At 40.2% G+C, this 23816-nt stretch overlaps 1 protein-coding gene across 1 annotated transcript in view; it reads left to right on the top strand.

Annotated features, from left to right (window-relative positions):
- The window catches only part of LOC122543150 (AP-3 complex subunit mu-2), a 36715-nt gene that overhangs the window by 6961 nt on the left and 5938 nt on the right, over nt 1-23816 (top strand). The window contains exons 2-6 of the mRNA XM_043681522.2: nt 7229-7400; nt 9715-9852; nt 12069-12154; nt 14128-14261; nt 19393-19600. Of these exons, the coding sequence (XP_043537457.1) occupies nt 7229-7400; nt 9715-9852; nt 12069-12154; nt 14128-14261; nt 19393-19600 (738 nt within the window). The remainder of the gene's footprint in view (nt 1-7228; nt 7401-9714; nt 9853-12068; nt 12155-14127; nt 14262-19392; nt 19601-23816) is intronic.

Here is a 23816-nt window from a genome sequence, read left to right as displayed (position 1 = left end):
CACCTCATCCTAGTTTCTAACCTACAGCAACTCGACTTGTCCGGACTTGTCCGACCTGCCCAGCTCCTTTTCCACCTATCCACTCCACCCTCTCTTCCCTGACCTATCACCTTCATCTCCTTCCCCACTGACCTATTGTACTCTATGCTACTCTCTCCCCACCCCCACCCTCCTCTAGCTTACCTCTCCATGCTTCAGGCTCTCTGCCTTTATTCCTGATGAAGGGCTTTTGCCCGAAACGTCGATTTTGCCTGTCCTCGGATGCTGCCTGAATTGCTGTGCTCTTCCAGCACCACTAATCCACAATCTGGTTTCCAGCATCTGCAGTCATTGTTTTTACCTCAAAACAAGGCCTCAGACCTAAAATGCATTGTTTGACCTGAGGTGTCACAGTTTATTCTGATAAAACCTGATGTTATCTTGGGGCAGTAAATTGAAAGAAATTCTGGGATTTACGTACTAATCCATCAAAACCTGCACCTCTGTTCTAACTGATTGATGGCCATATAGGTTTGTTCAATACATTTGCATCAGTTGTATGATCCTTTGATCTTTTACTATAAATTCTGCGTCTGATGTATTCTCACTCACTAGCCATCTGAGGAAGGAGGGGGACTTTGAAAGCTTGTGGTTTCAACTAATCCTGTTGGCCTATAAGGTGGTTTTGTGTGATTTTTGACTGTGTCCACTGCAGTGCAACACTGGCACTTCCACCTCCTCTGTTATCTTGACACCTCCCAGATATAATAAGCCATCACCCTTGAACTTGATTCCAACTCCCAGCTTCTTTCCATCTCCCCTCTCTCCTCTTTTCTCTAATTTTGCTCTCTCTCATTTCTTTCTTTACTTCATTTCTCTTTCTATTGCTCTTCCTTTTTGGAGGTGGGTTTGCTCGCTGAGCTGGAAGGTTCATTTCTAGACGTTTCACCACCCTACTGGGTAACATCTTCAGTGGGCCTCCAGGCGAAGCACTGTACATGATTCCTGCTTTCTATTTATAAGTTTGGGTTTCTTTGGGTTAGTGATGTCATTTCCTGTGGTGACATTATTTCCTGCTCCTTTTCTTAGGGGGTGGTGGATGGGATCGAACTTGATGTGTTTGGTGCTAGAGTTCCGGTTAGAATGCCATGCTTCTAGGAATTCCCGTGCGTGTCTCTGTTTGGCTTGTCCTAGGATAGATGTGTTGTCCCAGTCGAAGTGGTGCCCTTCTTTATCTATATGTAAGGATACTAGTGAGAGAGGGTCATGTCATTTTGTGGCTAGTTGGTGTTCATGTAACCTGGTGGCTAGTTTTCTGCCTGTTTGTCCAATGTAGTGTTTGTTACAGTCCTTGCACAGTATTTTGTAAATGACATTAGTTTTGCTTGTTGTCTAAAGGGTCTTTCAAGTTCATTAGCTGCTGTTTTAGTGTGTTGGTGGGTTTGTGGGCTACCATGATGCCAAGAGGTCTGAGTAGTCTGGCAGTCATTTCTGACATGTCTTTGTAGGGGAGAATGGCTAGGGTTTCTGGACAAGTTTTGTCTACTTGTTTGGGTTTGTTGCTGTGAAATTGGTGGACTATGTTCATTGGGTATCCATTATTTTTGAATACCCGGTATAGATGATTTTCCTCTGCTGTGCGTAGTTCCTGTGCTGCAGTGTGTGTTGGCTCGTTGAAATGATGTTCTGATGCAGCTTCGATGGTGGGTGTTGGGGATGATGGCATCTGTAGTTCAATATTTGCTCTGTATGTGTTGTTTTCCTGTAGACGCAGGTTTGAAGTTGACCATTGGCTGTTCGCTCTACTGTGATATTTGGGAATGGCAGTTAGTTGTCGTCTTCCTCCTTTTAGTGAATTTTATGCCAGTAAGGGTATTATTATTAACGGTCTTGAAGGTTTCCTCTAATTTGCTTCGTTTTGTGATGACAAAGGTGTCATCCACATGGCAGACCCAAAGCTTGAGTTGGGTGGTTGGCAGAGCGGTTTGTTCGAGTCTCTGCATTACTACCTCTGCTAAGAATCCTGATATCAGGGATCCCGTGGGTATTCCGTAGGTTTGTTGTTGAAGGTGAAGTGTGTGGTAAGGCATAGGTCCACTAGCTTGACATTACTGTCCTTGCTGATGAAGTTAGTGGTGTTTGGTGCATGTGTCTTTGGGTCTTCTAATAGTGTAGTCAGTATTTTCTTGTCCAGGCTAATGTTGATTGATGTAAACAGGGCTGTTACATCAAAGGAGACCATTATTTCATCCTCTTCTGTCTTAGTGTCTTTAGTATTCAGAAATTCTTGGGTGGAGTGGCGTGAGTCTTCTACTAAGTGTTTTAGTCTTTGGTGTAGCTCTTTGGCTAATCTGGAGGTTCCAGGTAGTGCGACTATGGGTCTGAGGGGGGCTCCTGGTTTGTGAATTTTGGGTAGTCAGTGGAAGTGTGGTGTGTTGGCTTCATCTGGTTTCATTTTTTGGAAGTTAGTCTTATTTATTTCTCCAGATTTCTGAAGTTTTTTTGAGTAAGGCTGTGATTTGGTCCTCAAGTTGTGGGTCTGAGCTATTGCCACTTGTGGGTAAGTGTTGGTATCTGTAAGTAGTGTGTTTGCTTTTTCAACGTCATCTCTTCGATTTGAATGACTGTCAGGTGTCCTTTGTGTGCAGGTAGGATAACAATGTCTTTACCTTTTTTTTTGTTTCTTCTTTCTTTCTCAGTCTTCTCTCTCTCATTCTTCTCTTTGCTCCCTCACTCGTCTTTCTCCTTCTCTCCTCCTTTCTCCCTCCCTCCCTCCACTCTTCTTTCTCCCTCCACCTCCCTTCTCTCTGAGGCTTCTTAGTATTTATCAGTTTCATCTCTGTTGCAATACCCTTTCCTGGTTCTCGAGCCATCTGAGGCTTCCTGCTTGTAAATCCTGGCTTTCTGCTCTTTTGCTTTTTCTCTTGCCCAATCGACCCAATCCCTTCCCAGTCGACCGAGGACACCACTCCCTGCACGAAGGGGCCCAAAGTACACTTTCCCTGTCCATTACCAATTCAGTTGGAGGCTCTTCACATTTATCACTTCACACTTCTCAATAGTAAATTGCACCTTCCATGTGTCTACTTCTATGCATTACCCTATCCAGGTTCTCTTTAAGAGTATCACTGTTCACCTTCTACATTTTTTGGCTTCTTCACATTCTGAAATTGTGCTCTTATAATTGAGTTGAGATCATTATTTTTAGTCAAAATAGAGTCAGCCACAAACAAATCCCTGGAAAACCTCACTTCATACCATCCTGAAAAATACAGCTCCCCCATCTCCCCTGCCCTTTCCCTGTAGCCTTGCAATTTGTTCATTCCAGTGTACAGACTACCAGTTCTACTGAGATGTATCCTACCACCTTAACTAAGACAGAATAAAACCTGATCTGGACAGTGAACGTGATCCTCCATCATTTAAATATTCATGTTAACAGATGCTGCATAGCTCATGTTGTAGGTGATCCTTGCAACAGTTTGTGTTGCTTTGCAAGAAATAATTATTATTCTGTCCAATTGCAGTTGGCTGTAATCAGTTGATTTGACCATGAAATGCTTCTTTTTTTTGTAAGAGTAGATCGTTACGAATGGATCGAGATTTGCAATGGTTGATCCCTGTTCAGAATGAATGAATGACTGACTTTGTGTAATATCTGTTGTCTGTTTTTGTTTGGACCTCGCCAACTACTGAACCATATTATTTGACAAGATTATCCAGCTCAGCAGCTAGCTGTGTTCATAAATCAATATGATGAGGCACAAAACTAACTGTGTAGTTTTCTGCACTTGTGATGAACGGTGACCATACAGAGACAGTGAACAGTTCCCAAGATAACTATTGAGCACTCCTTGTCACAAATGGACAAGAGAAAAGATCCATTGATAAACAGAGCACATGAAATCAAATTCTTAAGAAAGCACAGCAGAATCTTTGTCAGATCCCATGATCACCTGTCAAGTCATGTGGTAGGTCTGATACTGCCCTCAGGTAGCAAATTGCATAACTATCGGCTTATGCTTGTTGGTTAGCCCTACTTGTGTCATATGCTCCTTCAAAATCATCAAAGGTAAGAAAAAGTGACCTTGATACTGTGGTTGCCAGCCATCTTAAGGGATGGAAACAGAGTGCATACAAGCCCAGTAGTTTCAAAACACTTTGGAACTGAAAATATGGTCCTGGTGTTCTGCCTTTATAGACTAATGAACTTGCCTATTGATATCTAAAAAAAGGATAGAGTACTCTAGTAAGAGTGTCTGAAATGTTAAACATGTCGAATTAGTTGCGGGCAGCAAGAAGATTCTTTGAGCACCTTTTGGACTATCTTACACTCTAGACCACATGAAAAGTCTCCCAAGAATTGCAGAAAATTAAGGGGCAAACATGACAGAGGAACTTAAAATAGTCACCATCAATGGAGAAGAAGTACTGGAAGACCAGTCCCTTGGATCTGATGACTCGCATCCTTGCACTTTTTTTTTTTAAAAAAAAAGGAGGGAGTACAGACTGTGGACGGCTTGGTTGTCACCTTCTAAAGTTTTTTAAATTGTGTGTAGGTCCTTGAAGACTGAAGAAGTGCAAATGTAATGCTTTTGGATTTCCTTTAAAATATTTGATCACATGTCTTATGCTGCGCAACAGAGTTCATTGTTGGGAGAAATATATTACCATGGCAAAGGATTGTTTCAGTGGCAGAAAACAGTCAGGATAAAAAAGTCATTTCAAGATTTGGTAATCTGAAACAAATGGGGTGACCCTGGGGGTGGGCCCTGAACTATTTCTTGTCTTTTATTCATGATTTAAATGAAAAGACTAAGTGTGCTAACAAATTTGCTAACAATACAAAATGGAGCTTTGACTTTGACTTTTTAGGAGAGACTGGGAATTTTTTCACTGGTTGAGGGGTGGCTTTACAAATGTTTATAAAACCATGAGCATAGATAATGTGAATAGCAGGTGTTCTTTCCTGAGGATGGGCAGTTTTAAAACAAGGGGGCATATTTTTAAGGTAAGAGGAGAAAAACTTCAAGAAGACATGAGACTTTTTTTAATACAGGGAATGTTCATATCTGAAATGAACTTCCAGAAGAAGTGGTGGATGTGTGTACAATTACAGCGTTTAAAAGACATGTGCATGAATACATGAACAAGAAATGTTCAGAGGGATATGGGCTAAGCGCCAGCACGTAGGACTAATTTAGTTTGGGATTATGTTCAGCACGGACTGGTTGGACCGAAGGGTCTGTTTCTGTGCTGTATGACTGTAGTTAGGAATGCAAATTGCATGGAGGATGGATTGTGTCTGCAAATGAATTTAAAGAGGTTAAGTGACTCGTCAAAATTTAGCATATACAGTAAAACATAAGGGAAATGTGAAGCTGTCCACTTTGGAAGGAAGAACAAAAGAGAAAAATAATTTGCGGTACGTGGGATCTGAGTGTCCTTGTATTTGAATTAAAGTTAGCATAGAGTTCCAGCAAGTAATTAGTAAGGTAAATGTAATGTTGCATCAGCATAAAATTAGGGAAGTCTTGTATCACTATAGAGGGCATTGGTAACACCACCTGCATTAGGTTTTGCAGTCTGTCTCATGACAGTGTGCTGGCCTTGTGACACAGTGGGTTACATCCCTGTTTCCAAGCCAGAGTCTTGTCTCACCTGAGGACTTGGTGGCCACAAAGTGCATACATTATGCAGCTAAACTCGTTGAATATTAACTTGCAAATCTTTCGAGCATAAACCAATGGCAGGGCATGAAAGCAGGAGAGACTCTTGGTCAGATGGAAAGAAAATTGAATCCGTGATCATTCAAGGAAAACCTCAGAACATAGAAAGCAGGAGTAGTCTATTCAGCCCTTGCTGAACTCTACCGTGGCTGATCTTCCAACTTGGAACCTTGTTCTTGCTTTCCCTCTGTACCCTTTGATTCCTTTAGCCCTAAAAAGTATGTGTCCTTCCACCTTGAAAACATTCAATATTTTGTTCTCAATCACTTCTGCTGGAGAGAGTGCGTGTTTCACAGCGGTTTCAACTTGCTGAGTAAATTATAACAGTGGCGCCACTGTATGTGCATTGGAGGCGGTTTAGACAAGGTTGAGCAGGTTGATTCTTGGGATAGGTTTAGAATTTCGGAGTTTAGAAGAATGCAGCTGATACTTTTGGCACGAGGCTCTAAGGGGACTTGACAGTGTAGGTGCTGGGAAGATGTCTCCTTATGGCAGAGGGTGACCATTTCAATGTGAGGGGTCCCCCCATTTTAAGTAGATGAGGATTTTTGTTTCCTCTGGGTTGTTCATCTTTGGAATTCTCTATCTTGAATGTTAAGCGGGAGGGGATTTGAGGAAAGATCTTTCTTTTTTTGCTCACAGGCTGGGGAGGGTTTGGAGTACCCTTTTTGGAAAGATTGTCGAAACAGATAACCTCTCTACCTTATAGAAATTATGTAGATGAGCACTTCAAGTGTCATAACATCCAAAGCTGTGGACCTCGTCCATGGAAATGGGACTAATGCAGGTGGTTGGTTATTTTTCGCAGGATAGACTCGTTGGGCCAAAGGGTCTCTTCTGTACTATTTGATTCCATGGTTCTTGGCTGTTAGCTTGTGGACTTATGGCATGATAAGGCATTGTTTGATTAACTGTTGTGAATAATGGCATACAGATAAGGATGCAAAATTATCACTTCGAGTGCTCCCTTGCTCATTCCACACAGATGGTCCTTCCTTAATGTTTGGGAGAGGCCATTCAATATAAATGAAATATGGGATCTTAACAAATATGTTGAGACACATGATCATGGACCTATTATAAATTCCCAGAATTCTAGGGTCTTGGCTGCATTGAAGACAGTGAATCACAAAAAGATATAGAATACGCCTTAGGCGATCATATCCCACAATTCAGAAAGCCAAGTTTCACAAGGTGTATCAATCTGAGAATGCTGGAGCATTTTTTTTATTGGCTATTTCAATGTATTAAATTCAATGGTCAATGAATGGTGTCCACAGCATTATTAAACCCAATATTTGAAAAAAATAAACAATTGAAGATGAGGTAACTATTAAGTTATCTCCAATCATTAGTTTTAAAATTATTAAAACTCGGTCCATTTTCATTAATTTCCCTGCCTCTGATTTAGATCAGAGCTAAAAGTAATTCGTAATGAATTGTTGGAATATTTTATGAAATCTCACATGTCTTAACTATTGCCAATATTGATGATGTTTGTTGATCTGCTTTCTATCTAGGATTATTTTGGAACCTGTTCAGAGGTGGCAATCAAAGACAATGTTGTGGTTGTATATGAGGTGTTGGAAGAGATGTTGGACAATGGCTTCCCATTGGCAACTGAGTCTAATATTTTAAAGGAGCTGATCAGACCCCCTACCATTCTCCGTACTGTTGTGAATACCATTACTGGTATGTATTGTGGCACATAGCAAGAGAAACTACAAAAATAATAGGAATTTATCATGTTTATGAGAGAGTCTTCATGTACCCTAGGCACAACTTACAAATGAGGAGAAACCAGCCATCTAATTTCTACTCCTTTAAAGCTGATAAGGTCCATTTCTCTCAAATACGTGTCATAGAGATCTACAGTACAGAAAGAGGCCGTTCAGCCCATCATGTCTGCACTAGCATAAAACAAGAACCTATTCTAACATTTTCCAACATTTGGGCTTGACATCACAGGTGCACGTCTCAATCTTTCTGAAATGTTGTGAGGGCTTCTACTCCTACCATCCCGACAGGCAGGGAATTCCAAATTCCCAACACGCTCTGGGTGAAAAAACTTTTTCACCATCCCCTCTCAACCTTCAGGCTCTTGATCAATGATCCCTCCATCGAGGAGAAAAGTGTTTTCCTCTCCACCCTATCTATATCCCTCATAATTTTATATATCAACATTTAAAGGCATCTGGATTGGTACACGAATAGGAAGGGTTTAGAAGGCTATGGGGCAAATGCTGACCAATGAGTCTAGATTAATTTAGGAAATTTGGTCAGCATGAATGATTTGGACCGAAGGGTTTGTTTCCAAGCTGCACAGCTCTTTGACTCAATTGTGTCCCTTCTCACTCTGATCTGCTCCAAGGGGAACAAACACCCCAGTTTGTCTGATCTGTCTTCAGAACTAAAACTCACCAGCCCAGGTAACATCCTGGTTAATCTCCTCTGGACCCTCTCCAGTGCTATTCCTCCTACAGTGTGAATCGCAGAACTGCATTCACTGCTCCAGCCATGGTCTAACTAATGTTTTATGTGGTTTTAGTATAAACCCCCTGTTCTTAATCTCTAAATCTTGGCTAATAAAAGAAAGTATATCATATGCTTTTGTAGCCACTGCATCAACCTATCCTGATCCCTTCAGGGACTGGTACACTTGCATGCCAAGGTCCTTCTGATCCTTAGTGCTTCCCAGATTCCAGTCATTCATCATGTATTCCCTTGTCTTGGTTTGTCCTGCATCACCTCACATTTATTCAGATTGACTTCTGTTTGTTTCCAATCAGCACATTGAATAGCCTGACTCTAGCCTCTTGTAATCTGAGGCTATCCTGCTCACTATTTGCTTCCCACCAATTTTTGTATCATCTGCCAACTCACTGACCAACCTTCCAACATTCATTTATTTACAACTCAAATAGCAAGTGCCCCAACACCGAACCCTGCTGGACATTACTTCCATTACTCCCCTCTATCATCACCATGAGCTTCCTGCCACAAATTAGATTGTCGATCCAATAAGCCAGATTTCCTTGGATCCCATCGACTCTTGCTATAAGTCCCTTATGCAGGACCTGATCAAAAACCTTGCTGAATTCCAAATTGATGACATCAAAAGCATCACTCTCATCCACACACCTGGTCACCTCTTCAAAACATTGAATCAAAAAGTCCAATCACTTATATCGTCAGTGTTATACAGCATGGAAACAGGCCCTTCGGCCCAACACATTCATGTTGACCAGGTTTCCTTGTCCTGATTGCCTGCAGGCATGAAATGTAAGTTGGATATTGAAGATCTACTTGATATGTTATACTGCTTCAGTATCACTGCAGTGAGGCACCTTCCCTTTTATGTATAGTAGCAGTGAAATACAGAGGCATCATGGCTTATTCTTGATACTTCCACAATATTTCATTTGTCCATTTGCATGATTAAGCTGCACTACTTATTTGGCAACACATTTTAAAATATTACTGCTTCTGATTGCATGACCAATGATATTTTACATTAGCAATAGGTACAGTTGGTGCTGTTTCATGATACTCTGCAGAGTAGATGCTTTATGCTGGATTTCCAGTATTGCAGTTGTCTGCCAAGGTGCAGCTCAATCCATGTGCTATGTCTTGGCAGCAGGACATTAATCGCTTGCAAGCAAAATATTGCATTCACAGAAAGATGTAGGTTTGTAAGGAGTACTCATGAAGTATTTTGAAAGAATTCCTGAGTAAAATGTTCACAGCTGGCAGCTTTTGATCATGTAAAAATATTAAAACATGCATTGAATTTTAGGATTTGCTGAATCTTTTTTGAATGTAATTTTCTCTGGCAGTTTTTGTTGAGATACTCTTTGAATCATAACATTCAATTCAAAATGTTTAATTGAATATTTTATTGAGCAGTAGCTTTTCAATTTTTAATTTGTCTTGACTCATGAATTTTCCTGAGAGATGTAGCTTTTTCATTTTGTACTTGCATTCTTCATGTTTGTGCTATTTGTAGGTAGTACCAATGTTGGGGACCATCTCCCCACAGGACAGCTGTCTGTGGTACCCTGGCGCCGTACAGGAGTGAGATATGCTAACAATGAAGCCTACTTTGATGTGGTGGAAGAGATTGATGCTATCATTGACAAATCAGGTACACATGACGTTGTAGCATTCTTTGTTATTGATGAACATTGTTACGATATGGAACAGCTCAACCAAACCAAATTCTCTAGATCTGTCTTCATACGACATAAAACTAAACCATCAAAGATTCCCAACTGGCAATCCGATGGTTCCAAGCCAGACTTTGCGATAATAAAGTCCAGATTTTGAATAAGTAAATTTAAAACTCCCAGTTTTGGATCTTAAACAAAAGACTTTACTAAGATTATTGTGCATTTAATAAATAGTTGAGAGCAAACTTAAAAACACTAAGCTGATTATTGTCTGTACTTAAAACATGTGTTTTCGGTCCCCACTTACACCAAGGACAGGCAAACACAGTTCAGGGATAGATAAAATAAAATCACAAACTAACTATGTAAATGACTTTCATGCTGCATTGGTCACAGGCATAAATGTGGACTCCTTGACTGCTTTTCCTAACATGTGGTCCATTCACTCTGGCAAAGACAACAATACGTAACTCATCTCTCCACTCTTTTTGGGTTTCTGGAAGCTAGTGGAGAGGTGTCAAAGCTTCATGCTATCCCAGAAGCAGCCAAAAATCATCTCTGAGAAAGCATAGTTTAAAACAAACCTTTAATTCTGGTTCCGCCCTGATGGACTCTTCCCGGGCCCTTAATTACCATTCAACAGCTGCCGTCTGCTTGAACACAGGATCCCTTCCAGACTTGCTGGAACTGATTCCCAGGGTCCCTACATGCATTGGAATCTCTTTAACTAAGAATCAGACTGCAGTTAGCCACCAGGCCTGGCCTCCTGAAAAAACAACAAAATTTGTTTGGTCTTTTCTTTTTCTGTTACCACAAGCTGTCTGAAAGTGGTTCATTTCTGGCTTGCACTTCAAAATTGATACAAGAATAATAACAAAAATAATGAAAAATCAGCGAGGGTTCTCATAAGACCCATTGTGTCTTGTTGCCTGAGAACTTAACATAGTTGACATTGAATGTAAACCATAATTTTCTATCCTGGCTGACTTGTGAGCTCAGCATCTATGTTTGAAATGTCCATCCAAATGTAGTATAAATAGACACGGACCTATCCTGTTTTACCTAAAACTACCATTGCTATCACTAAAACTGCCCCCAGGAAGTATGTAATGGAGCTGTAATTCAATCTTAATGCTCATATAATACCGATGAGCTGATTAAGCTTAGGCACACCTTGATTCATTCGTAGTCCTGTTAAATGTTGCAAGCTGCCCATCATTGTTTGATATAGTTAAATGTGATTGCTTAACCTCTGTTAATGCTCCTATTTTAGTAGTTCTTGTCTTGACTGTTTGCTTTATTTGTAACCTCATCCCCATATTTGTTGGTAAATATTATTAGCCACTTGACCTGAATGTTAATGTTGACTACTTGACTGCTGTGCTAGACTGGACAGAAAGTGTATGCAGCCTCACCTCTTTCCAAACAAGTTACTGAGGCCCATTATTGCATGCAGCCTGTGAATTGTAACTATGGTGCAGACATGAGATTGACTTCAGACTCTCATCCAGTCAGCTGACTTCAAAGTAACGATCAATAGAGGATATATTGCTTCTGCTGTTACTAAGGTCAGAAGTGTAGAAACATACTATTTTCTTTCCTTGAGCTCTTGCTACATTGATAGAATCAGCACGATGCACCATCTATCCTTAGGCTGGTTCATTGAAAGAACTATTCAAGTTAACCCACTTCTCTGCTTTTGCACCAGGGCCCTGAAATATTTACTTTATAAATATTTTCCCTTTCGAAAGTTAGTTTTGAATCTAATGACATCACCCTTTCTGCTTGAGAATTAGAGTTGAATATCGCCCATTATGTATCACTATCTACAGTTAGCTGTGCAATAGTATTCAGAAAATCAGCTGTTGTGTTATGCTGTGTTTGTAAACTTTGTAGTGGTAAACCTCTGACACACTTGATACCCATTGCTCATACCCCCTCAGAAGTGCAAGGCTAATTGGAGAAGTGTTCAGATAAGGCATTTGGTCCATATGTGCTCCAGAATCAAAGGTGCGGTTTCTGACAAATCATATCTTTTTTTGATTAAAATAAAAATACCTCCATTGGATGGTTCAGATTTCTCTGAAATTATTTGAATTCTAAGCAAATATGTAATTGTTCATGCATGTAGTTCTGATTGCATTTTTTTTTGTCTGAATGGTTATTAATGCTGATGTTACACTTGCTGTAGGTTCAACAGTATTTGCTGAAATACAGGGTGTCATTGATGCTTGTGTGAAACTGACTGGAATGCCGGATCTCACCCTCTCCTTCACGGTAAGATTTGCTGCGTAGTGCTTGAGCAATTTCAAATATCACTGAGAAATCATTTTCTACAAAATGAGTATACGAGGCCATTTTTTTTAGCCTGTGGGTGAATTGGTCAGCTGAAAGCCAACATCTAAGATGATGGGGACTTCTGGAGGTGGCTAGGATTGGTGATCCTGTTAGCACTTTTGACTGAAGATGGTTGTTAAGACTTTCTTCAGACTTCTTCATTGATTCGTTTTGACTCTGCCATTATTTAGGATGTGATGTTCATAGAGTCGTTTAGTTGGCTGTCACCATTCATGACAGGAAGTGACAGGACCAAAGAGCTTTCCTCTGTTAGCATGCATGGAGTACAGTAGTGTTGCTTCATTGGCTTGCTCGTCATTTCAGGTACCCCTTATGCTAACATGCTCTTCCACATTTTTTCATGAAATCAGGGTTGGTCACTTGACTTGGTGACCATGATGGAATGGGGGTTAGGAGAACGATGTTACAAATCTTCGTGGAACACCGAGTTGCTGAAATGGTCTTTATCGCCTCATGGATGCCTAGTTTTTGAGGTGCTCGATTCGGGTTCTCCAACAATCCCATTTAGAATAGTGTTCATGCCACGCAAAACAATGAAGAACTTAACACAGTTTGTGTGAATTGTTTTCACACTTTGTAGTGGTCACTACTCTTGATATTACCACAGAACTGTGAAAGGCAGATTGGCAAAGTTGAGGCCAGGTAGGTTTTTCTGCTGTGGGTTCTTTAGTCATCTACTACAAGTCTATACTGGATTCTGCCAGCTCACTCAGTAGCAGTCCTACTGAGCTGCTATTGGGGATTGACATTGAAGTACCGACCTAAATAAAATTCTGTGTGCTGTTTAACACAATGTTCCTTTAATCATTCAGGGAATGTGGCCTGGTCACTATTTGTTGCACATCCATAATTGACCTTTCAAAGGTGATGGGGTGTTGCCATTTTGAACTATTGTGATTCATTTGGTGTAAATACTCACATAATAGGGAGGGAGTCCCCAGGATTTAAACCAATGACAGTGATGGAATACAGACATACTTTGAGGTCTTGGAGGAGGAAATTACAAATGATGGTGTTGCCATAATAGATCTGCTGTCGTCACCCTTGTAGATGGTAGTAATTATGGATTTAGAAGATGGTGTCTAAGGATCTTGGGAGAATTTGGGCTGTGCATTTTGTACGTACTGAGTGTCGATGGTGGAGGGAGTGGATGTTTGTGGAGGTGATACCAATCAAGTGGCCTGCTTCGGTGTCAAGCTCCTTGAGTGGTGTTGGAGCTTCATTCATCCGGGCATACGGGGGACATGACCTTGCACTATTCGACTTGTGCCTTGTTGATGGTGGACAGGCTTTGGGGAGGTGAGTTACTTGCTGTAGAAGTTCTCACCTTTGACTTGCTCCTGTAATCATGTTATTTAAATAGTGAGTTCAGTTCAATTTCTGGCCAATGCTCTCCCCCAACCCCTGCCATGTTGGTCATGGATGGCGCTCCCATCGAATGTCAAAAGATGATAATCATTGCTGAGCACTTGTGTGGCGCAAATGTTTACCGAAACCTGGATATTGTCCAGACTTTTCTGCTGAGTCATCAATGACTTAGGCCAGGAGAAAGCAATCAGCAAATGGTTCCTTGCCTCCATTTTATATAATGCCACGAATCCAGGTGGGTGCTCATACACAGAGAGAGTTTCTATTGTCTGGAATTCACTATTGAAATGGACAATTGAGGTAAATGATGAAGTGCTTCGAGACTAGTGTGACCATAGAAATGAGTAACTTTCAGTCAAGGTTTGCTCTGTAAACTAAGAGGAAGGGTTGTGGAATTAAACTGTTGATGAGTTTGGGCTCCTGACAAAAGAGGCGCTGTGCTCCTAACAAATTGGGGCTGATCATTGATGTAATGTTCTTAAAAGATCTGTGAGAAATCATATTATCTCTTGCAATGTTTGCAGAATCCTCGACTCTTGGATGATGTCAGCTTCCATCCTTGTGTACGTTTCAAGCGTTGGGAGTCAGAACGAATTCTTTCCTTCATACCACCTGATGGCAATTTTCGTCTCCTATCTTATCACGTCAGTTCCCAAAAGTAAGTAACACTTCTTTGGGTCAAAGAGTATTTGGAAGAATTATGAATATTTAATTCCCTTTCGAGATTTTTCTTTCATTTGGAGACCAATGTCTCAGCTGTGAATAGCCGAACAAGTCTAGTATTCACCTGTAGGTGAACGGATATTCAGACCTTAATTTTCAGATCTCTATTTCATTTTTAATTTTGCACTGAAAGATTTACATGCCAAATGGATGTGTAGTTTTGTAACTAATGCAGTTTTTATTTTGTTACTTGGATGTATTTTGCTGTAGCTGTCATTTAAATGCCTTGTAGTAGTAAAAACAATTTGCTGCTTTAATATTCTTTTTCCACTTGCAATAAAGGCCAATATTTAATTGCCTTCCAAATCACTTGCTGCACCTGCACACTTGCTGTTTGGTGAATCGTGTACCTATTGTTTCTCTGGTTAGTTGTATTCTGTTTCTCATGCTTTATTTTTCCTGCTGAATGAATTTTTGTCAGATTTTCCCACACTATATTCTACCACCATTTTTTTTCTACCTCATCCATTCACCTGTCTATACTCCTTTGCAAGCTCTTTGTATCCTCCTACAGTTTGCTTTCCTAGTTATCCAAGTATAATTTGCAAATTTTGCTACAATACAGATTTTCTCCATTTCCAATTCATTAATATGGATTATAAATAGTCGTGGCCCTAACATTGATTCCTGATCTTTTGAAGTTAAAACTTGATAGAAGTGAGAACTTGTAATCTCTTTCCCTTTGACTGTGTACTACCATACTACTATTCCACTTCATGTATCCCCTATGTATCAGTGCATGACAATTCTCTGGTGTATTGGAGATTATGTGGTCATTTGCTGATTCATTTGTTTTTCTCATCTGACCTTAAATTATTTTTAATGTTGGATTAGAGTCTACAAGTCAAATATTCATTTTCTTTCAATGTGCCAGTAATTTGAATACATTTAGGTCAAAGGATCTTGTCACAGAGTCATAGAGATGTACAACACAGAAACACACCCTTCTGTCCAACTTGTCCATGCCGACCTGACATCCTAACCCAATCTAGTCCCATTTGCCACGACCTGGCCCATATTCCTCCAAACCCTTCCTATTCATGTACCCATCCAGATGCCTTTTAAATGTTCTAATTGTACCAGCTTCCTCCACTTCCTTTGGCAGCTCATTTCATTCACGTACCATCCTTTGCATGAAAACGTTGCTCCTCAGTTCCCTTTTAAATCTTTCCCCTCTCACCCTAAACCTATACCCTCTAATTCTGGACTCCCCCACCCCAGGGAAAAGACTTTGTCTATTTACCCTATCCATGCCCCTCATGATTTTATAAACCTCGATAACGTCACCCCCTCAGTCCAATTATAAAGAGGCCATCAAAGCAATATTAAAAAGGTTTTTCTGATTAATATACAAATCAAGTAGACCATACCTTTTATCCTTCAGTTGCAAACAAAACTGTAGTGTGATAGTAAAGAAAACAAATGTATCATTAAGCCAAGGAACTACACACTCCACTTTGTACCCATGGCTAACTTCAAATTTCTGGTTGTTAAATTCAAACATGGATCCTGTTTAATCTTGTATTCTGTTTTAACTACAGATCACAACGTATTGACTACTGGATTTATTCAATAAGTGAAAACACATTCCATTTCAGTACTAGTCTTTGGTATTGTAACTCTAGGGTTGAGAATGTGGTGCTGGAAAAAGCACAGAAGGTCAGGCAGCATCCGAGGAGCAGGAGAATCAATGTTTCGGGCATAAGCCCATCATTAGATTCTCCTGCTCCTGGATGCTGCCTGACTTGTGCTTTATCCAGCACCACACTCTCAACTCTGACCTCCAGCATCTGCAGTCCTCTCTTGCTCCCACTTTAAATCCAGGGTCAAGGATATTTGATCATAATTTTTCCCTATCTGCATGCTGGTTTTCTCTTTTACGATTGTGACTAGAAGGAGTAAGAATTGAAAACTAGCATATAGGTAGTTATTTTATGATGCGACGGTTGTATTCTTGTGCAACCCTGGTATTGTAGAAAAATTGTGCTTCAGTAACCGTTCTTAAAGAAGTTGGCGATGTAATTGCATTGTAGCCAACATGTTGGAAATGTTCATGCTTTAGAAAGTGTCCCCAATTTCTCAATCGCTTTATAGTGCATTTGTGTTGACGAAACTTGTGTTATAGCAAAATGACCTGTACTAGTCAGTCTTACTCGGTTATTTGAAAATATGTACAAATGATACAAGCACATTTTTCAAGACTGAGGATGTAATTGAAGAGGTTAAGTAGCAGACCTCTTGTAAATTTTCTTCATCCTTGCACAAGGACCAGTTCTTTGATCATCTTAAATGTTTGAAATATCCAAGTAAAATTATTATTCAAAGATGACATTGATAATACAGTATGAACATCTTTCAACTGCAGATAGTCTTGCAATGGAGCAATACCTGTGTTTGCTGAATTATATTGGCAATTTAGATGGTTCGGGAGTTAGACAGTGCTGAATAAAGCTGGCAGGTCGAATTTAGCATCTTAATACTTTTTTGGATATGTTCGCAGAATTGTTGCTACTTCCTGCCATTCATGTAAGTAAGTTAGACTGTCAACATTTACTATATTTTGGGTTAATGTTTGGGGTGTTCAACATCTTTGCAGTCTGTACTGCCTAATGAAATGGGAAAGTGGAATTATTGGTTTTGTAGCACACTATTCCCTCATGCCTATCGACTTTCTTTCATTCCTGCTCATCAGAGCAGTCTGATGCCTATGAACACAACTGGAATTGTTGAAAGGAAACCTAACTGCTTGCATATTTAGGAAATGTTGTCCTGTTGATGTTCCAATGTTAAGTAACTCCAAAAGTGAAATGTGAAATTCGCACCAACTCCAAAGTTGAGTGGTTAAAGCTAGTAATATTACTTTTGATGCAGAATGTGAATTTTCAGGATAATTACATTGTATCTCCAGGGAAAGGAGAATGCACGGGCTACAATGGTTCAAAATGGCAACTCACCACTGCCTTCTCGAAGGCACCTAGGGACAGGCAATAAATGATGCCCAGCCTGCTATGTCCATGTCCAACAAATGCATAGAAAAATTAACATTTCCTTTTTAACCAATGTTTAGCCATTCCTGTCAAGTGAATTGTTCAAAACACAAAACCCAGCTGTTGTGTAGCACTTGTGAAACTAAAACCAACAGCCAGCTGAAGCAAAATATTGCAAATGTTCGAAATCTGAAACCAAAAGAGGTTGCAAATACTGAGCAGGTTAACAATACTTATGGATAATGAGAGTTCATGTTCGTGGAGTTGTTGCAAATGAATAACTCAGCCTGAACAGCAAAGAAAGCCACAAATTCATTCACCTCAGAAGAATTTACTCCTCCTCTCCATCATAAATTGGCAATCACTCCTTCTCAGATTATGCCCCCAGCCCTCGACTCTCCCACGAGGGCAAACAACCTTTCCACATCTCCCTGTCAAGCCCTGTAAAAGTCTTACATATTTTAATTAGGTAATTTATCATTCTTAGGAATTCCACTGAGTACAGGCCCAACTACTCAACTTCTCGTTATAAGACAGTTTTTCCACATGGTACAGGTAGACAACCCTTTACCCGAAATCCGAAAAGCTCCGAAGTCCATAGGCTTTCTGTGAATTTTTTTCTCATTAACAAGATTGTTTGGCGTGCAAACAGTTGACCCAAGTCCACACCCACTCGATGCGCTGTGTGGGGGTCTGGCCCAGCACTGGCAGGCCTCAATTTTGTTTCAAGACCGTTTTACTCACGTAAGTTTATTCTTTGGAAAGACTTTTTTTTAAATTTCACCATTAAATGGCCACTTAGTCTGAAATTCGAAAAAATCTGAATTCCAAATACCAGCTGGTCCCAAGCATTTCAGATAAAGGATTGTGCACCTGTGTCAGTCTAGTGAACCTTCTCTGGACTGCCTCAAATGCAAACATATCTATCTTTAGATTTGTGATCCAGAACTGTTCCCAGAATTCCAGCTGTGGTTTGAATAGTGCCTTGTACACTTTAAGCAAGACTATTCCATTTTTACTTTATTCCCTTTGACGTAAACTCTGGCATTCCATGTCCCTTCTGTATTACCTGCAGAATTTGGAGGCTAGCCTTTTCAGATTTGAGGATTGCCAAACTCCTTTGTGCTGTAGCTTTCTGCTGACTTTGTCCATTTCAATAATCTTCAGCTCCTCTGTTCTTCCTTCTCTTGTTAGAGAAAAGATGTTACAATAGCAGTTTTCTAATCCTCTGGGACCTCTCTAGAATCTAAGAATTCTTGGAAGATGATGACCTGTAGACCATAAGAAAAGAACATATGGTGTCTCTGTTGCGACTTCCTCTCATATTTTAGAATGCAGGTCTCTGGTTTCCCTTGCACCTTTCCTGAAGTGATGTTCTTTGTATTTATTTCCTCTCTTCTCTTTGTCCCTTCATGGTTTTATAATTGCTATTGGTTGATGCCAAGACTGGGAGACAGTGAGGTCTGCAGATGCTAGAGATCAGAGTTGAGTGTGTATTGCTGGAAAATCACAGTAGGTCAGGCAGCATCCGAGGAGCAAACAATCGACGTTTCGGGCTGGAGCCCTTCATCAGGAATCCAAGACTGTTCAACTCTTCTGCCATTTTCTGGTTCCCCATTCCCAGCCTCATTCTCTCCAGGGGTCTATGCTTACTTTGGCCCCTCTTGTTTTTTTTATGTATTTAAAGAATAGATCTGAAATGTTAAATGTGTTTTGCTTTGCATGTAATGCTCATGACCTGAATATTCAAGAACCTTTTTGCTTGGATCTGAGTAACAGCTGACTTTCTAACATAATTGGATTTGGCTGTGATGCTGTCTCTGGTCAGATGTCCTTCTAGCTGCATGGCATCCAAATTTGGGGCCTTTCCATTCAAGATCTGAAGCTCATGCTAAAATAATCGCCACTAGGTAAAGCATTCATCTGCCATTTCATTGCAGGTTTCTTCAAGGATGGGGGAGTGGAAGAAATAACAAAAATGAAATGCTGACAATACTAATGGCTTTTCCCTCTTGCATTATATCTAGCCAATCTGAATAGATACAAACACTTTGCCTGTCTGTATTTATTGCCTTACAGTTTGGTTGCCATTCCTGTCTACGTAAAGCACAACATCACCTTCCGGGATGGCAGCTCCATGGGACGGTTTGAAATTACCGTTGGCCCCAAACAAACAATGGGAAAGATGGTCGAAGGTACAGTAGTGACCAGCCAGCTGCCAAAGGTGGTTCTGAACATGAATCTCGCCTCCACTCAAGGGAACTACACCTTTGACCCAGTCACCAAGGTAATTGGAAATGATGGCTGATGGCACATCAATGAGCACGTAACGATTCAAAAATAAACTCCAGATTACAAAATTATTCATGTACAAATATATTGTTTCTCACCAAGCATATGAAACCCGAGATTTCTAACTTAATCTAAACACAAGAAAAAAAATTGTTGTACACACTCTCAGATAAACATGTCTTCAGCATCAGAGTTCACTTTCCTCATCTATTGAATGTTTTTGTTTCAAAATACATTTTGGTTTTTGTCATAGTCTCATAGAATAGAAAGAGGCCTTTTAGCCCACCGTGTCTATATGGACCAACAAACACCACTAATCCCATTTATATACACTTGGTCCATAGCTTGCTACTCCCTGAATTCTGATGAAAATGTTTTGAAGCTGTTAATTACCAGTCCAAATTCTCAATGACCAAGTACATTCAAGATTAATGTGATAGCGCAGTGACTTTGTGCAGCTGTGGGAAGGTTGAAAGCTAGTTGTTTTTGTTTTTGCAAGGCTAATCATAAAACAATGGCAAATCACATACCTTGAAAGGTCGCTTCCTTCCACGTTTACCAGTCTTATGATACATGCAAAATGGATCCAAGCTAGATGATTAAGTCTGGAACAAAACACAATTCCTTTTCATTAAAAGTAGGTTTAATCACAGGATGCAACCTTGCATGCTGACAACTATCCCGGTACCCCTGATGACTCTCTGTCGTGATTGTAACGAGGTCAGCCAAGAGGACTTCCTAGAATATGAGTTCCCTGATTGGGATTAATCTGATCTAATCGAGGAATCCTGGCTGACAAATATAAACAGCAATGTTGGTGGTTCTGTTCACTGAGTTGGCTCTGAGGAAGCTGAATCAGTGTCAAGGACTCTGTGTGTGAATGAAGGGTGACTTGGTGACTGGATACTGGCTTCAATAGAGTTATTTCACTCTATTTTGCAGCTGACTCCCTTCATCAATGATCCCAGTACCACCTCAAACAATGCCCATCGGTCGTGTATAATTTAATGTTTTTAAAATTATTTTATTAAAATGCATTCCAAATTCTTTTGACCAGTTGTATGAAAAATATTACTTCCTCATCTTGTCCTTTTATAAATTCTGGACTGATATTTAATTTTCGTTCCTTCATTATTGATTATCAAACTGGTAGAAATTAATTTTCTCAATTTCTCCAAGCTTTGAAACTTTCTATTCAAAGCTCTCCTTGTGCCACCCCAAGTTTTTATCCAATAAACCTGTGAGGACAGGTTTATTTTCTCCAGGTTTTCATAGTAATTGGATCCTCTCAGTCTTGTATTTGCTGAATAATACAATACAACAGTTTGTTTTTCTCTCCAAAAACAACACATACTGCTCTAAATGAGGCCTAACTAACCTTGTAAACACTGATCGTCACCTCTTAATTTGTTGTTAATCCAATTAAACTCACAAATGTGAATGGAGTTCAACAGATTTTGAAAATGTTTCATCTGGATGTGTAATAATTGAATAGAGAGTGGGATGAGTATTGAAAAGCAGCTAAGTGGGAAATGTTATGTGGTTGAAATTGTATTCTCTTGTTAAATATTATGCTTTCATCCAGAACAATATTTTAGGTCATACTGTCCTATATTCATCCAAACAATGGGAAACAACAAGTAGTTTGGATTTTAAGAAATCTGCAAAATGGGTAGAATTGACGATCATCACACCTTAAAAGTGTGGCCAGTAATAATTTCATTCCTTAGAATGGTTTTCAGTAGCTTGAGGTAATTGGCCTAAGTATTGAGAATCAATACTGTTTTAACTATTTGAGGATACTGGACACCATGACATGGAAACATTCAATGAAATAATGGAATTGGATGGAGCTGTACCATTGAACAAGTTATGCATGGGAAATAGCAAGTTAAAGCATTTATAAGAACCAACAATTAATGGTTGTGAATTGGTTATTTAGCGTTTGGAGCCAATAAGTGGTAGCAGTGAAGTATACTTACAGGCTTGATGTCATGAATTGGCCATTGCTATTCCTACAAATTACCACAAGAAATGATGTGGAAAATATCAGTTTTGAAGTTGAAACCTTGATACAACATAAAAAGTAAATCAGGATTAGGTCTCATTTGTGATATTTGGAATGGATAAAAGAATGATGTAGCACTGGAGGCCATTGTCATCATCATCGTGCGAGCTTTTGGCAGAGTGGTTAATTAATCCCATTCCTTTCTCTTATTCTGTACCTCTGTTTCTTTTCCTCTGCATTATTTGTCCAAGTTACTTTTTTATGTTACTCAGGAATCTGCATCCACCACCTTTTTTAGACAAGTCTATTTCCAACCATAGCTTGCTGCATAAAAATATTCTCCTTATGATCATCCTCTGGTTCTTGCTCAATCAGAGATATTGTGCTTCTTAACCCTTGACACTTCTGATGTGGAACTGAGTTTTTTTTCTCATTTTAATCTGTCAAAATAATTTGTGGTTTTGAGGATTTCTGTCAAACTGTTTGTTCTTTGGAGAACAACCCCCACCGCTTTCCACTGTTTTCATCCAGTTGAAGTTTTTTCACCATGATACCGTTCCAGTCTATCTTCTCTGTACCCTCTTCAAGACCATGATATTCTTGCTAATGTATCGATCCCAGAAAGGAACACAAGACCTTTTCAAAATACTTTTTGGGAATTCTTTGTTCCTCCTCCTAAACAAACAAAAGACTCTGCGGTGTGTTGATTAAGGCAAAGTTTTTCTTTTTCTTTTTTATAGCGTGCTGGTAAGTACTGTGATTGCAAAAAAAAATTTAATTCCATTTATCTATTATTTGATATTATAGTTGAATTAAGTTCAGCTAAAGATTAAAAATGGCAGGAGATCTCAGACCTGCGTTATGCTCCTCTTGCTCCGTGTGGGAGTGCAGAGATATGGCTGATGTCCCTGACTACTTCACATGCAGGAAGTGTGTCCCGTGCAGCTCTTGTTATACCACATAACGGCCCTGGAGCTGCGGATGGATTCACTTTGGAGCATCCGTGATGCTGAGGATGTCGTGATTTAGCACGTTTAGCGAATTGGTCACACCGCAGATTAGAATTGCTGAGGGAGGAAGGGCATGGGTGACCAAAAAGCAGAGAACGAGCAGGAAGGCAGTGCAGGTGTCCCCTGTGGTCATCTCCCTCCAGTAAATGGAAAAGCCCTAGGGAAAATTGATGTAAAGAGGTCTGGGTGGTCAGGTCCATTGTACCCTGAAGGTGGCAATGCAGGTCGATAAGAGTGGTCAAGAAGGCATATGGAATACTTGCCTTCATTGAGTATTGAGTACAAGAGATGGCGGGACATGTGACAGTTGTGTAGGACTTTGGTTCTGTACCTGTGCTGTAATTTTCTTTGTGAGCATTAGACCAGATTAGCATTTATTGTGCCTCCCGAATTCACCAAGAAAAGGTGATGATGCACTGCTTTCTTGAATTACTCCAATCCATTTGATGTATGTGCATCTCTAAAGGATTAGGCAGGGAGTTTCAGGGTTTTGACTCCGTGACAGTGAAGGAACGGGTATATATTTCCTACTCAAGACAGTGAGTGACTTTCAAGTAAAATATTGCAGATGCTGGAAACCTGAAACATAGAGAGAATCTTAGAATCCCTACAGTGTTGAAACAGGCCATTTGGCCCAACAAGTCCACACCGACCCTCAGAGTAACCCACCTAGACCCATTCCCCTACCCTATTACTCTACATTTCTCCTGACTAATGCATCTAGCCTTTACATCCCTCAACACAGTGGGCAATTTAGCATGGTCAATTCACCTCAGCTGCACATCATCAGACTGTGGGAGGAAACCCACACAGACATAAGGAGAATGTGCAAAGTCCACACAGACGGTCGCCCAAGGCTGGAATCAAATCTGGGTCCTGGTGCAATGAGGCAGCAGCACTAACCACTGAGCCGCCGTGCCACCTCAAGAGTACTGGAGAAACTCAGCAGGTCTGTCAACATCTGTGAAGAAAGAAATAGAGTTAAATGTTTCAAGTCTGGTATGACTACTTTCAAACCCCATCAGGATCTTTGGCAGGATATTGTGTTGCTTGGAAAGAAATTGGCAACCAGTGGTGTTCCCATGGATCACCTTCCACATGGCATTAGTTTGGGGTTTGGAAAGTGCTGTTGATGGAGCCTCTGTGAATTAATGCAGTGCATCTTGTAGGTGGTATATATTGCTGCCATTGTG

The sequence above is a fragment of the Chiloscyllium plagiosum genome, unplaced genomic scaffold (assembly GCF_037043375.1).
Source record: "Chiloscyllium plagiosum isolate Xiang-an unplaced genomic scaffold, Cpla_swu_hap1 HiC_scaffold_48, whole genome shotgun sequence".
NCBI lineage: Eukaryota > Metazoa > Chordata > Chondrichthyes > Orectolobiformes > Hemiscylliidae > Chiloscyllium > Chiloscyllium plagiosum.
The sequence above is the reverse complement of the archived record's forward strand: the minus strand, read 5'-3'. Positions and strand labels throughout refer to the sequence as shown.